Source organism: Coturnix japonica, chromosome 12 (assembly GCF_001577835.2).
Source record: "Coturnix japonica isolate 7356 chromosome 12, Coturnix japonica 2.1, whole genome shotgun sequence".
Lineage (NCBI taxonomy): Eukaryota > Metazoa > Chordata > Aves > Galliformes > Phasianidae > Coturnix > Coturnix japonica.
The window spans coordinates 11,590,924-11,605,836 of NC_029527.1; the positions used below are offsets into that span (position 1 = coordinate 11,590,924).

At 41.6% G+C, this 14,913-nt stretch overlaps 1 protein-coding gene across 20 annotated transcripts in view; it reads right to left on the reverse strand.

Annotated features, from left to right (window-relative positions):
- Window positions 1–14,913, reverse strand: part of MAGI1 (membrane associated guanylate kinase, WW and PDZ domain containing 1) — a 284,497-nt gene that overhangs the window by 135,722 nt on the left and 133,862 nt on the right. For all 20 annotated transcript variants that reach the window (XM_032447344.1, XM_015875219.2, XM_015875214.2 and 17 more), the window contains exon 2: window positions 11,870–11,986. In XM_032447344.1, coding sequence (XP_032303235.1) covers window positions 11,870–11,986 — 117 coding nt within the window. The remainder of the gene's footprint in view (window positions 1–11,869; window positions 11,987–14,913) is intronic.

Here is a 14,913-nt window from a genome sequence, read left to right on the forward strand (position 1 = left end):
CAAACATAAAAACAGGGGCCAAAGATACTTTGGAAAAAGCACTTCAGAGGCAGCAGGTGTCTGCCTTGGATGCTTTCTACCTGTCCTACAGGGCAGGATGGCTGAGGTACAGCTCCAAAATCCCAAAAGATCCCAGAGCTCGGTGTAGAACCCCCATTTCACCTCATCCTTTAAGACTCCATGGGGGGTGCCGGTGGGGTGGGTATGGGATGCCAAGGGCTCCTATGGAGACAGCACCAGCTCTGGACTGTATGAGCGCAGGTTGCAAATCACAGAGCTATTAAGGCTGGAAAAGACAACTATGATCAAGATCAACCCCAACCCACCCCCACCACGTCCCTCTGTGCTGCATCTCCACAGTTCTTGAACACCTCCAGGGATGGTGACTCCACCACCCCTCTGGGCAGGCTGTGCCAGTGCTTGGACACTCTTTTTAAGAATAATTTTTCATAATATCTGATTTTTCCTCTTATCTAACCAAGCAAAGCAGCTCATTATGAGCATAGATTTGAGCAACAAGCATGGTTTGGAGTATAAGTATGCAAAGGCCAGGCAACACAAGAAGAAAACATTCTCTCTCAGCTCTGCCAGGAAACCCAATGATGCAAATACTAGCACTGCTTTTGCAGAACCACCTGATCCCCCAAAGTGCTTCACATGGATAAGGGCAAGATGCCACCATGAGATTCATCGTCCCACTTCTATGAGAGGCATGGGCACATATAAACAGCAGGACGGTTTGATTATCAGGATGTACTGCAGTCCCATTTGAACAGGGACAAACATCTCCATGAAAATACCACTGGAGACAGGGCTGGACCACCATGCATCTCTTCCTTAAATGGAAATAAGAATTCTTTGGCATTCAAGACCAGGCTGGATGTGGCCCTGGGCAACCTGATCCAGTGCCTGCTGAAGCGGTTGGTAACACTGCATGTGACAAGGGGGTTGTAACTGGATGGTCTTTGAAGTCCCTTCCAATCCTACCGTTTCTTTGCTCAAGGGCTGCCTCCCCTATCTTTCAACAAGCCTCAGGTTGGTTGGCTGTGTCTGGCCAGCTCGCAGACTCCATGGGAAGGCTAAAGCCTTTCATAAGGATGGACTCAGAGCATGGATGAAGTACATCCAAAGGCTGTGCTGTGGAAATAAATAATTCTTAATTCCTTGCTCTTCCTTTTCATGTCCACAAAGTAAAGAATTCTGCTGCAGCCATACTGAAACACCCTCTGGATGATACTTCAGTGTAGCAGCACCTAATTGGAACATTCCAGAAGAAAGAAAAGCTTTATTAAATAACGAAACGGAGCATTTTACTTCTATTCAGAGATGCAGCACCCCAGTCATTTATGAAAACGAGAACTCTTTCATTAGATTTAGAATGGGAGGAAAAAAAGGAAACAATGAAATGACTTATTTTTAATCTGAGGTTTAAAAGGCTTTTTTCCTTTCCAAAAAGAAAAGTCCCCCACACACAGAAAGAAATTCAATGCAAACCTCTGTTTCTGGATCATGAAAGCTCCTTCAAGCACCAGAGTAATCTATTTCTCAGAGCCTGTGTGGTCCGCAGCAAAAGCCAAAGAAGGTATTTAAGTTTATACAGCCTTCAGTATTTTGATGGCTTGCTTTTGAAATATGACATGTTGAAATCTCGTATCTTTTTCAAGTTGGTTATGTCTTTAGAAAATGGTTGCCGTCAGTAGGAAAAATAAACCAAAACAGAAACAAAGGAGAATAAATGCGATTCAACCTGGTTTTGGAGCTGTTTGTACAGTTTAAAAACAGAGTAATATGAAGTTGCACCAAGAAAATGCTCAGAATTGTAATTACAGCTCCCCCCTCGTTATATTATAGCCAGGCTTGTTTTAGCATCAAACACTTTGCCTCAGCTTAACAAATAAAAATACTATTTCACAGGAACGTCGCTCCTGTGCCAAATGGCACCAGAGAAGCATCCATGCAAGATTACAAAAATGGTACAAATGAAGTAAAAATACTTGGTCAAATGTAGAACTCTGGAACTTTTCACGTGCAGAAAACCAAAGGCAAATCGTAAATCACTTCAGGATGGGGAAAGGATTCTTTGTCCTCACAGTAACCCCAACTTCCCACCACGGAACAAGACCATCTTGAGGCGAGATTTTACAGCTGGGATTTAACTTGCAGGGTGAAGAAGTGTGAGATGGAGCACTCTTGTAGGTAGGAACAAACCTCTCCAACAGACTTCTCAATCTTTCATCAGCGCATTTTGGATCCAATTCACTTACCATGTGGGAACAGCAAATGGGGAACAAACTGTGAATTCAAATAACTGTAAACTCAGCAAGATGTGGAAATAAAACACAGATGGTGCACTTCAGATGAAGGGTCAGTGTTTCAGCGACACTTTCCACTTTTGCATTCTGACAGGTGACGTATAACAACAACCTCCTCCCTGAGGCAGCCCGTGTGTCTCAGTGTGACTCGGTTTGGAAAACACAGAGGGGAGCAATACCTCTGAGGAAGGCAGGAGCTAAGGTTGCTTTGTCAAGCTCATAGGTTTTGCTGCTTGAAGATTAACATTTGGGAGTAGAAGCTATGTCTGCTGGATGGACATTGCTGAGACAAGTATTTTCTCAGCTGCCCCAGCTCCCAGGCATACAACAGCAGGGTGAGCTCTGCCTGATGCCCAGCACAGCCCTTTACACCCTCTTGATCCCTTTTTCCCCCACTACAACTCCAGCAAGCCTTTGCAGGAGCTGCTTTGACACGCATCAGTAAGAGCTAAGAACATGATCACTTCTAGCAGCATTACCCTGTGTCAACCCTCACAAAGGGCCCAGCACTAAAATACCCCTGGAGACCCACATTTGGCTTGCCGGAAGGTTGGGCTCATTCTTTCCTCCAGAACTGATTTTGTTCTGAATCCCAGGAATGGAATTTCAGGATGACTTTATCCGTGTTATGAAGTGATAATTGCATGCTCAGGGCCCTCCAAGAAAGGGCCTGCTTGCAAGCACAAGTTCAAAGAAAAAACAGAACAGTAAGTATACACTAGATGATAGAAGAAGTATAAATCCATAGGAGCTTGAAATGTCAGATAGAGAGGAGCAGTAGTGATTGTGAGGTGACTATTACCTTCAAAATATGCCGGAGGTTGTTTATTGGATCAGAGTTAATGAGGGAGAAATCTAATAGAACCATAATATTAAATTTACCATTTTAACTGTATCATCAATGTTCTGTAATGTGTGCAATTTGCAAGGTGTCTGTCAGCACAGCTCTCAGTGTGGTTAGTTACATGGCCACAGCACTATCGCACCCTGGCAGCTGCTCCTTGCAGAAGATGCACTGTGTTCAGCAGAGGATTGCAGAAGCCTAAGTGAGATAGCAATATATATTTTAATTACAAGAACACTAAAATGGGCAAGATTGATGAATGCGATAGGGTTCTATATTCCTGAAAGACCTGGGTTCAGCTCTGCCCAGCTGCTGAGCACAGCCTTCCTCCTGTGTTGCCATTCTGAGTCCTGCTGGGTTTTCCTCAACCCTCTCACACATCTATGTTTCTTAAACCCTTTAAACACTTGGAATGAGGAGAGCTAAAAGTATCCTCACCATTTAAGCTCAATTTTCAGATCTCACTTAGTACCAGCTCACCCTTCCAACACATAAACACACACACAAAGAAAGGACGTGCCGCATAGTCAGAAAAACATGAAAGATGAGGGAAGGAAGGGCTCAGAAACAAAGAAGTAAATGAAAATAACGACGTTATCCAGTTTTAAGTTTCTACTGACTAACTCAAAACCTACAAAGAGTAGGAAATGGTAATACTGCATTTATAATTATCCATCTGCTCACGCATTCAAAGGAGGTTTGCTGAAGGAAGCAGCTTCTTAATTTGGAGTTCCTCCTTCCTTTGCCACCTGCCCCAGCCCCTCCATTCTGATGTATGCAAGTTCAAATTCCAAACACAGCAAAGATGGCCTGCATATTTCAGCATATGACAATCTCCCCTTAAGTAGCTGTAAAGGAAGAGTAACAGCATTGGCTGTGTTAGAGTTGCTGTGATGGTATGAGATAAACGAAATCACCTATTTAACCAACAGGAGATACTGCTTCTTCCTAAAGACCTTAACATTTCTTTACAGCACGCATTGCTTTTTGTAAATGAAGTGTTGAACCTGATGCTTAAAGAAGTGCAGGTAAGGAGAAAATGATGAAGAACAAAATAACTCCATGGCTGGTGATGCTTCTGGGGATCTGATGTTATAGAACTTCCAGGCCAGCATCTACCTGGTTACACAGCGCTATATCTCTCATTCTGAAGATACATTAGCCTTTCAAATGCCATTTATTAAACATTTTCATTTAAGTAACAATTTTCCCAATTCTCAGTGAAATTGATGTATTCCCTCTTAAATCACTAATTAAGAGCAGTCTGGGGCATTACACAGCCCTTTTGAAAGGGATTCAGGGAACTAGCGTCCCCCTTAAATCTGTGCTGGCAATGACCCAGGAATCTTGTCTTCATAACTCACAGCTCTAATTATTCAAGAGGACATTATAAAAGAAGGATACATCTAGGCCATTATGACTAACAGGAAAGATTTATTTCTAGTTGCACCCCTACTGAAGAAGAAATATTTGCTCTATTTTTTTTTCTACCTTCCTGTTCAATAGGAAGGAAAAAATTAAAGTAGATCAATGAAGATTAATTTACAGTGCTATTCCCAGTAAAGGCACTGGGTATGACTCTCCCCAGGGAAAAGCAGCCTGCTGATTTGGAACCCATTTCTAAATGATCATATGGCTAATCTGCTCCCTGCTGAAATGAAGGCAGAAAGGATTAGAGGACAAATACAGTATGCTTTAAGAAAAGAAGCATGGAAATGTTTAAAAAACCTCATAACCCCATAAGATGAAATGCAGCAAAACTGCATCCCCATCTAAGCTTTCAGGAATTTACATCTGCTGTTGCCCTGAGTATTGACACCTTTATCTAAGGAAGCAAAGGACACACAAAGCAACACACCTGGGCACAAACGTACCTACAGAGCAATGGGTGCTTTCTGGATGGAGGTAATCATGAAATACCAAGCACTCATCCCAAACTGTCAGTGGAAGAACAGGTTAAAGCGTGGCTATGCATTTGATTTTTCCTAATGTTAAACCGCTCACTTTGCCTGGAAAACTCATTCTGTTGGCTTGCAGTATAATCAATAGGCTACAAACCATGAACAGATACATGGCAGCAGTTGAAAAGAAATCAAACTGCCTGGTTGATGAAATCAAAAGCTGGGACAGCGCAGCCATCACAGGAGATTTAAATAGGACACTTGGTCATCGTATAAAAAGAGCGGGATGGGAGGATACTCACCACTTTTGGTCACATCTTCCTCTGCTGATTTTCATACTGTGACTTGTAGAGACATTGTGTTTTGCCTCTTCTGTAGTTTTAATTATGATGGTGAATAAAAGCATTGAAGGAAAAACCAAGTTTTGATGTAACTAACCTGAGGGTAATTCACCTCCACCCCTTCCATCACCCAACATCTCACCTCTGATTTACTCTCAGCCTTCCAAGAGACTCTCAGCTCTAGAGAAACCTTTGTATGTCAAAGCACATGCATGTACTTAGCTTGTACTACCTAAATAGCCACTCACAGGTGCTCTGCTGCAGTACAAAGCAACTATAAGTGAAAAAATACAAAATACAGTACGCTGTGGACATAGAAAACTTGCCATGTATTCGCTTCCCACACTTCTTACCCAAACCTCCTTTGGCAAATGTCACAGGAGAGCCCATAGGGCTGAGCTCTTTTCCTTCGTACTGTCTCTGGAGCATCACACAACTCCAACTGGGTGTACAGCAAAATACAAAACAGCTATTTCTCACAAATGGGTAAGCAGATGGAGCAATATTTGCTATCATAAGTGCTTTTATTTCCAAATGTTAAAAAATAAAATTAAATTTAAAAAAAATACCCAATAATTCCACTGGCACAAATTGCACTATTGATCTAAAAGGACGGACCAGATGGAAGAATAAAAGGTCTGAAGCCTCCTACATCAAGCAGAAATGACAGTGCATGGAAAGGAACTAAAGAGTTATCAATCCTATTGCTCAAAATGGGGCATTTTTCTCTCTCAAACCTGAAAAAGAATTCAGTTCTCTAACTTGTGAAATAATTATATCCCTGAAAACAGCAGGAGATCCAGCTGTAATTCTGCACTCTCTGAAACACAGCTACAGGAATTTCCTAAGCCCACTGGTTGTACTCAAGATACAATCCCTGCTGGGAATTCAGGGAGAAAAAGTAAATTGGAGTACATTAGCTGGCATGGAAAATACACCCTATACTCTTCGGAGTTAGATAACTGAGAAGGAAATATTCCTGAGAAAAAACATCCTTACGTACTGCTGGTAGCTATGCATTGCACCACAGTGATAAAGGCAATATTTTAAAACATATTTCAAACTCCCTGCTCACACAGGTCTTGTAAAACAATTAATTGTTCTTCTTGTGTTGGAAAAAGATCAGCCCCACTGTTCATCACCTTATCAGTGTGCACTTTCAGATGAATATTTCATGGATTCTGCAACTTTTTCTCATTACAAAAGCAAAATTACACTTCGAGGAAGGGAACAGCAACAAAAGAAACTTGAATAATAAATATGGCTACAGCTCCGGAAAGCTTCTGAGAATTCAAAGAACATTTGTTTACATAAACTGATGATTTATTGCCTATGGAGAAAAATAATTTGCACTGTCAGTGATTCTGTTTACTCTTAATAAAAATTAGTAACTAAAAATAACTACAAAATTGTGGCTCAAATATCCCCACATGTAAGAGCACGTGCAGTTGCAATAAAAAGGTCTTTCTGCTCCATTTCAAACATTACTTTTTCTGCAGGACATAACACCCTGTTATACTCAATATTCTAAAGAAAAGAATCACCTGTAAGCTGGTTTCCCACGTCTTCCTATCAATTCAGTATGAATGAACTGATGACGAATGGTTTTAGAAGCTCTCCTGGGAAATGATTCCTGCCCCTCCGTGAGATACAGCTGATGGTGGCTATGCATGTAGCAGCACACACAAGTCCTGGAGCAGCTCACAATGGTAGTACAATGATCCATGAAGGCACCTATCCAGCTAATACAGTTCCACGTGCTTTTCTTCATCTACTTGCTGAACATTTTCCTAAAAATACTGTTTAGTTTCCTTGGTCAGTATTGTTTTCTTTCCTTGGAAGAACACGTTCCCTTTGCACCAGCAGTAGCCTGGAACACAGAAACACTTCAGCAGGTAATCCAAGCATGAGTGCACTCAGGCCAAGCAGGTGCCAGGGGAGTCACTGTCTTTCTGAGCCTCCTTACAGATCACTCAACACTTACACTATTGATTTTTATCAATTCCTTCCCATTTTACTCCACAGACTAAGCACAACGCTGGAACTACTGCTCTGTAATTGACGACACAGGAACAGATCAAACTCTGGGAAGGCAGAGAACAACCAGCAGAAATGAAAGTGCAATCTCTCTAACATTGAACTCTCCTACCACTTATCCCAGGGCACATACTTGTTTTGGAAAAGTGAATTATCTGCTGAGTGATGGTCCCTCAAGGTTTTAAATGTCAACTTTAGGGATAAAAGGAAAAAAGAATAATCAAAGGATTGCTACAGAGTGTCTAGGCTGACAACATCTAAGGTTTAAGTCTAAGCTGGGCATTGCATTGTCCCTGTTCCAGCCATCACAAAGGACTTGCTTCTACTGGAGTTTTCAAGTCTACAGCCAGGCAAAGGAAGGAACTGCACAGAGCTGAAATAAGACAAAAATAGAATAGACACGGATAAGAAGGTGACTACTGGTACATTAGTTTATCCATGTCTGCATCATGTGTGCTGCTTTGGCAAGTAAAGATATAGCAAAGCCCCACCAGAGCTGCCCTTGGACATCACATCAGACTTGAGCAAATGTGCTCAGGCAGAACAAGACCACAACCCACCCCAAGCACGCACAGAGATAAGCTTCTATGGAAATAATCTCTCCCCAATTCTTCTTCACACGCTGTAAAAATAAAACTGCTATCAGGCTGTTGAGAAGAAGCAAGTAGGCCAAATGGCCAGTGCTGCTTGTTTATTTTAAACAGATGCCCTCTACCATCGTTTCAAAATGAGGCAGATAATCCTGTCTGTTCACCCTGCTGTGAACAGTGGTTTAGACACACTGCTGCACCATCGCACCTAAGGAAGCTGCTATCACATCTCTTTCCCAATTAACACTATTGCACAGCTATCTCAAGGTAAGGCTATTTGGAAACATCTATTTAGGATGCAGTAGCATGGATATATGCTTACACATGTACTTCCAACTGCTCACATTTTCCACAAAGCCAACCTTTGTATACAGCAATCCTATTTTGAGGAGTTCTGCTCCTAGAAATATTCTGTGAAACCCAATGTCAGGACAACTCCATCCACACCATGGACTCACAGACTAATCCTCCCAGATCAGGTGCAATACAAACCACATCAACTTCTCTTGAGCCATCCCACACAGCTACAGATCTGCCCTTCTGTTCTCAGGGTTTCTTCCAGCTCAATTTTCCCCACTTAAGTGAAACCCATGCTAGAAGAAAAGCTGTAGGCAAACTCTGCACGAGCCAGAGCACTTCTAGTATAGCCATGGCCAGTAATGATGAGACTTGCTAATTCACAGCCTACTCCGTGGTCAATGGAGCCATTAACCAGCCCACAAATAGAGCATTCTTTCAGGCGGTCTTCATTAGGCACATCAGAAAATTGGAAACGTGCTACTTCAAAACAAAATAAGGCAAAGGGTGTAGCTAGAGCCTGGCTAAACATCTTCCTCATCTGGATAATGCACTGCAGTCTTGGGTCATCTTAAAGTTTTGACAGCAAATCCTACGAGCTGCAATGAGAATACTTATCTATGTGAACACATAAAGAGAGTAAATGTGCTGGAGTTTAAGGTGCTGATTTTTCTTAAGCACAAGACAGAAAAACTGTAAAAACATATATATGTCTCAGACCCAGCATGTGAAGTCAACAGGAAAAAAGTGGAGGAAACAACACACAGTTGGCTTAGCTAAAATAAAAGCTAGCTCAATGGCTGAACAGCACTTTTTCAAAGATTTGCACATTGCAAATGCGTGGTTTCATTAGTATATATGCACCATCCAAATACATAAACAAGGTATCCCGCCTCTCTTCTTTGCTCTGACTGAGTCCTAGATTATGATGGTGAAGTAGTAAAATCCAGGGAGTGCTTTGTGTCTGTAAATAAACCCGTGGGTGTGGTGTGACAGCAACAGCAGAGCACTGGGAATGGTACAACCACCAAACTTGAGGCCACCTGGAAGCCTGGCACAGTTGTTGTTTACTATGGATCTTGGCAGGAAAAAATCAGCTCAATGGGGGAGGAGGGAGGTTGGAGCATGGAGGGCAGGAGGAGGCACGCTGCAGGCAAAGGGAGGTCACCAAGGCTGGCCAGCACTGGGGCAGCACTGTTGGCTGCTTACCATCTGAACCAATATTTGCATTTACAGATTACCCTTGAAGACTTTGGTTTGAAAAAATAACTGTGTGGTTCATCTCCTTCTTCCAATTATACCTCCCCTTCAGGTGCATCTCTTTGCAAACAGTTCCCACATTTAGCAGTAAAGTCACCTGCTCTCTCAGAAGATCATACCTGTGTCATCCATTTATGCATTTCCTTCTGGGATCTGACATCATCCCAACACTCTTATCTTAGAGATCATTCTTAACCAACTCTCCTACAGTAACAAATTTAAGTGATGCTTAACCAGCAATAACCACATGGGATCCTCACTACACATTTTTTAGGGAAGAACTGGTTAACATCACCTTTCTCCATTTTGCATTTAGTAATTATCACTTCATTTTGCCCTTCTATTAGCACAACACAAAGCAGCTGGCAGGCCCAGCACTCTCTGTCCAAGTGACCTTGTGTTCTTGTTCATGTTTACCACATAATCAGCAGAGAATTCCATTTTCAAAATACAAGACTTCATAATCCATTAGCACCGGAGATTGATCCAGGGGCCTGGATTTACTGGTCACGTGTACTAAGGAATAAAAATATGAGTGTACCACTAGATTAATCTCCAGACCTGTAAAGCATTCCAACCCACCATGTATACAGTAGCCTCATTCAAATTCAAACATGAATATTAGCATCATTCTTTAAAGCTACCACTAATACCATCTCAACTGTACACAAAGAGAAAATTAAACGTTACCTGCTTTATAACTCAGCAAGTATGGAGACACACAGTAACTGACTCCATTACTCAGATTTTCCATGTATAAAATAACAAGAGTTCTTAGTAGTGTGTCAGCAACACATACCTCTTCCTGCTACATCCGAGAGGCAGAAATTGCTTTTACTAGTCTTAATTTTAAATCAAAAGTCTTTAGCAAGTCCAAGTAGATTAGCTCACCATCAAGTTAAATACATTAGAGAAAAGAATCAATGGAAAGCATCTCAAAACGTAACCTTGGCAACACACAAAATGCTTCCACTGAACTTCACTCATTTCCCTTATTTGCTGCTTCAGAAATTGGAATGTAACACATAGGCAGAAGGACATTAGCATCAAGACACTGCATTTACCAAGTCTGCAACACCACAAGTGTTTCCCTAGAAGGCACTTTCCGCATTATACCTTAAAAACCTGCATCCAAGCAAGTCAGACAATTCCAAACTAATCATATTTCATGATAACAAAATGGAAAATGGAAGTATTCAATAGAAAATAGCAATCCATATTTATTCTTCACGTCCACACACAGCACTTCATAGGTAATTTGGTTCATGCTTTCAACTGATAAAATGAAAATAAACTCGACAGTGACATACAATGTCTGCCATTTGAAGAATCAGCATTTATCAGTGTTATCACACATTTTTAACCGTGGCCCTACACAGTTCCCCCGCATCCAACACTTAGATTGAAAACAGCTATTACTCTACCTACCATTATGTGGTATTTGTTGGCAAATACGGATTCTTGAGTGGCAACATCATTATTCAGTGTTTATACAAGTCTACCAGGATAAACAACCTCTGATTCATGTCGACAAAGAGAGCTTAAAAATGTTTTGCTGCTCCTTTCAGCATGCTGTAACTGAGAGCTTACCAGTTCTTATCCAAACCCAATCTGAAATTCAGAGCACTTTCTTCAGAGCTCATCAAGGCCCAGGAAAACATCAAGCAGAAAAACAGATGGTTTCATTGCACCATTTTCCAACTTCCAGGAGAGGATACGAAAAACAATCATCATCTACTTCACGTGCACTTTCCCAATGAGCAAAGCACAGTCTGATTTTGAGTAGAGTCTGAACTTCTAAAGATTACCACCCCCTCCAATCTTCTACCCTTAGTTGGTATTGAGGGTGAAGAAGAGCATTTCTTTGTTAGCTTCACTAATTCTTGCTGCTTATCTCCTTTTGGAGCTGAGGATGACCTTCCAACAGAGGCAGTTTCCTGTTTCAGTGTCACCCAACCACAAAACTCTGTCCAATTTCTCCCGTAAAATAAGCATCAGAAATGAAGCTTCGCTAACAAAATAAATAGAAAAGCCATTTTTTTTTTATTCATAGATTTCAAATCAATGCAGATACACACATCATAACAACCTTAATGAGCACTTCCTAAGGCCATCAGCTGGTTTCCCTGTAAGCACTCCCTGAACACTATTTGCTGTCACACATGGAATTTTGCCCAGTCTGAAACCTGAGCTGCACACACTGCCACACAAAGGCTGCCCCCAGCCAATCAATAAAAGCAAAAATGATACGACAAGTAATCCACCAGGTCAGTGGTTTGTTACTTACAAGGCACAGCATGGCGATAAAGGTTATCTCTAATAGTCTGCTGTAGGTCGTGATCCGGCGATCCTTTCTGAAACCTCTGGTTGAGATAATGTCTCAGGTCTTTGTTCAGTCTGTTTCCTGCAAAGAAAACACAGCCATTTATTTACTTCTAAATGCACACAATTAACATTTCCAATTCAAGCAAATGTTAGGCTTCCATTCAGAGTCCACTAAATAATGGCATGCTGACTTTACGAGCGGAGGCTCATCTTTGTCTGCAAATGGCTAATTACCAAAAAACACCTTGCTGTAAACAAGAGGTCTCTCTCGTCTCGTAATGCATCTTTCTTCTTGTGGTGTTAAGCAGATCATCATTCCCTTTTATCACTTATTTGTCTGAGCAAATGGAGAAAGACCAGATGATGAGGAAGTGATGAAAAATAATAAAGGTATTGTTTTTGCAGCTCATTGGAGAGTAAGTTGAGCAGAGAGATAAAAAGCAAAGGCACTAACATAGCTGAACATGGTACAAAATTTAAGAACAATACTTTGCACTGGTATCTACCTTAACACGCAGTCGGGCAAGAATTGAATAAAGGAGTTCAGAGTAACCAAAGTCCTTAAAAAAAAAACACACAAAAACAGAATAACATGCAACGCTTTTCACTTAAGTTTGTTTCCCCATTCATAGAATCATTATAGAATCACAGAATGGCTTGGGTTGGAAAGGACGGCAAGGATCATCAAGCTCCAAACCCCCTGCCACAGGCAGGGCTGCCAACTCCCACATTTGAAACTAGACTAATTCAGCTCATAACACTTTCATAAGTATGTGAGAATAAAGACAGATAAGCTAAAACAACCACCTAAAAAGAGAGATTTAGTTGGAAATGAACATGGAACACCAAATACTTTGCTGTAGCAGAATGTAATAACTGGAGTAACTTCATAAAGTCTTTTCTCATAAATTAAATATTCTCAAATAACTCTAATTTCAGTCTGACTGAAAAGCAAAAAAAAAAAAAAAAAAAAAAAAGCCCCATATGATCCTATAGAGAATGGGGAATGGAAACCCTTCTGTTCTTGAAACCGGGAGTGGAAAATAATTCACACAGTTTGAGGCAGTGGAAGAAGGGCCGGTTTGCCAAAAATGGTAGGGCATCCTTTGAGGTAAAAACAAATTGCTGGTGGCCAGGGCTCTACTGGGAGAAGAAGCAGTGGAATATTACCTGTTTCTTTCCTTTGCTTGGCACCTTATTTATGGCCACAGCTCGAGCAGTGGGCTGCACAGACCTTGAGCTGAACTCCTACAGCTGTTTCCATGGACTTTCCTAATTTGCATCATGATTTTTTTTAGATGGTGAACATGCAATGCAGTGCCAGCCCAATACTTGTGACACCGAATGTAGCACTGCAGTTCGAGATTCCTGCCCAGAGCCTCTAGGAACCACTGCAAAACAGATCAAGAGTAATAATCTTGCAACATAGGGCAGCTGGACAGCAGCTCTGGGAGGCAGCAGCAGCCCCTCTGAGTGCAGAGCACTCATTAAACAAGGGCAGGAACAGCAATCTGCCTAAGGAAGGTTCTGCAGTAATATTGTTTTAAAAGCAGCCACAATAAAAATGACCTTAGTCTGAAAATCAAGTAAATTCAATAAAATACAATACGTACACTCTTTTGCTGCTGTTGTTTTTAAGATTACACTTATTGTTGATGAAAGGAAGGCTTAAGCAGTGGCCCTCTTTCCTTACAAGGAGTGTTCAGAGACCAAGATGCTCAATGCAAGAATGGCTGAAACTGAATGAAAATGAAACTGAAGAAAGGTAGACAAAACACTCTCATCACAATGTCCTGATTGACCCCAAGCAACACCCCTCACTCCAGGAGCAGATGATCAATCTGGTTCCTAACAAACTGTCCTTGGCTGTTCCACTATTAAAACACAGCACACAACAACCCAGGAGGTGCTTGGATAGACTGTGGGCTGCAGCTTTCCCATTTCAGACCAGCCTTCGCAAGCTCACGTGTTTGGTGGATGCTGAGACTTTTGACCCCAGAGAGGGAGACTGGGCACAACAAAGAGCATCCTCAAAAAATAATCAAGCACTTCTTTCAGCTGAGCAGTTCACATTTTTCTTTGCTCATGATAATGATGCAAGGTGGTTGGTTACTCATAGCCAAAAACCTAAGCATGATGAGCAGTTTGGACATAATGCAAGCACTTATTCCAGTGAAGGAATAAGTATGTAACCTACAGGCTTTGTCCTAAAATACTGTGCAATTCACAATTTAACAATTAATGTCACAATTGTGTCTAGAGGTGAAAAGGCTCTACTGAGATAGGGTCGTCTTGACCACAGAAAGCATGCAATTTACTGATGATATCTGCAGCTATCTTCCCTCTTTGTCTATTCATCTCAGTCTATTACACCCCCACCAAAACGTTTGGCTCTGTTTCATAGTAGCTGGGATTTCAAGCTGAGTCACCGATGTGCTGCCCAAGATGGCAGTTGCAAATGCAGAGGCTAGAGCAATACTTGCACTTGCATACTTTTTCCTTCGGGGAGCTGACAGAGACACTCATTCCTATTACATGCATTTCAGATGGGAAGGAGGAAGAAAAAAAATTAATACCCCATATCACATTTCTGTTACTAAATTCCAGAAAATTCCAGATAGAAAAAAGGCTTCTCACATCTGAGCCCAGAGCTGTGGACAAAAGCAGGCTCACCCCTTACAGCCCACTGCAGAGTATGGAAGGCAAAAATGAGCTAACACAGAAACAAACTCCCTATGGAAAACTCCCAAAGGAATCCACCACAGAACATGCAGGATTCTTCACCACTTGAAATGTTTCAGTTCACGTGCTCAGTATCAGCATTCTTGAGCAGATTGTGTCTAGAGCTAGACACAAGTTTACTAAGGCTGATACACTCTTTTCGAGCCCCCACAATTCCCAGGAAAGAGAAAGACACATCAGTGACATCTTAGCAACCTCCCACGTGCAAACTGCAGCACTGAAACTCATTCTGGCCTCCATGGGCACCCCTGCTTCATGCAATGC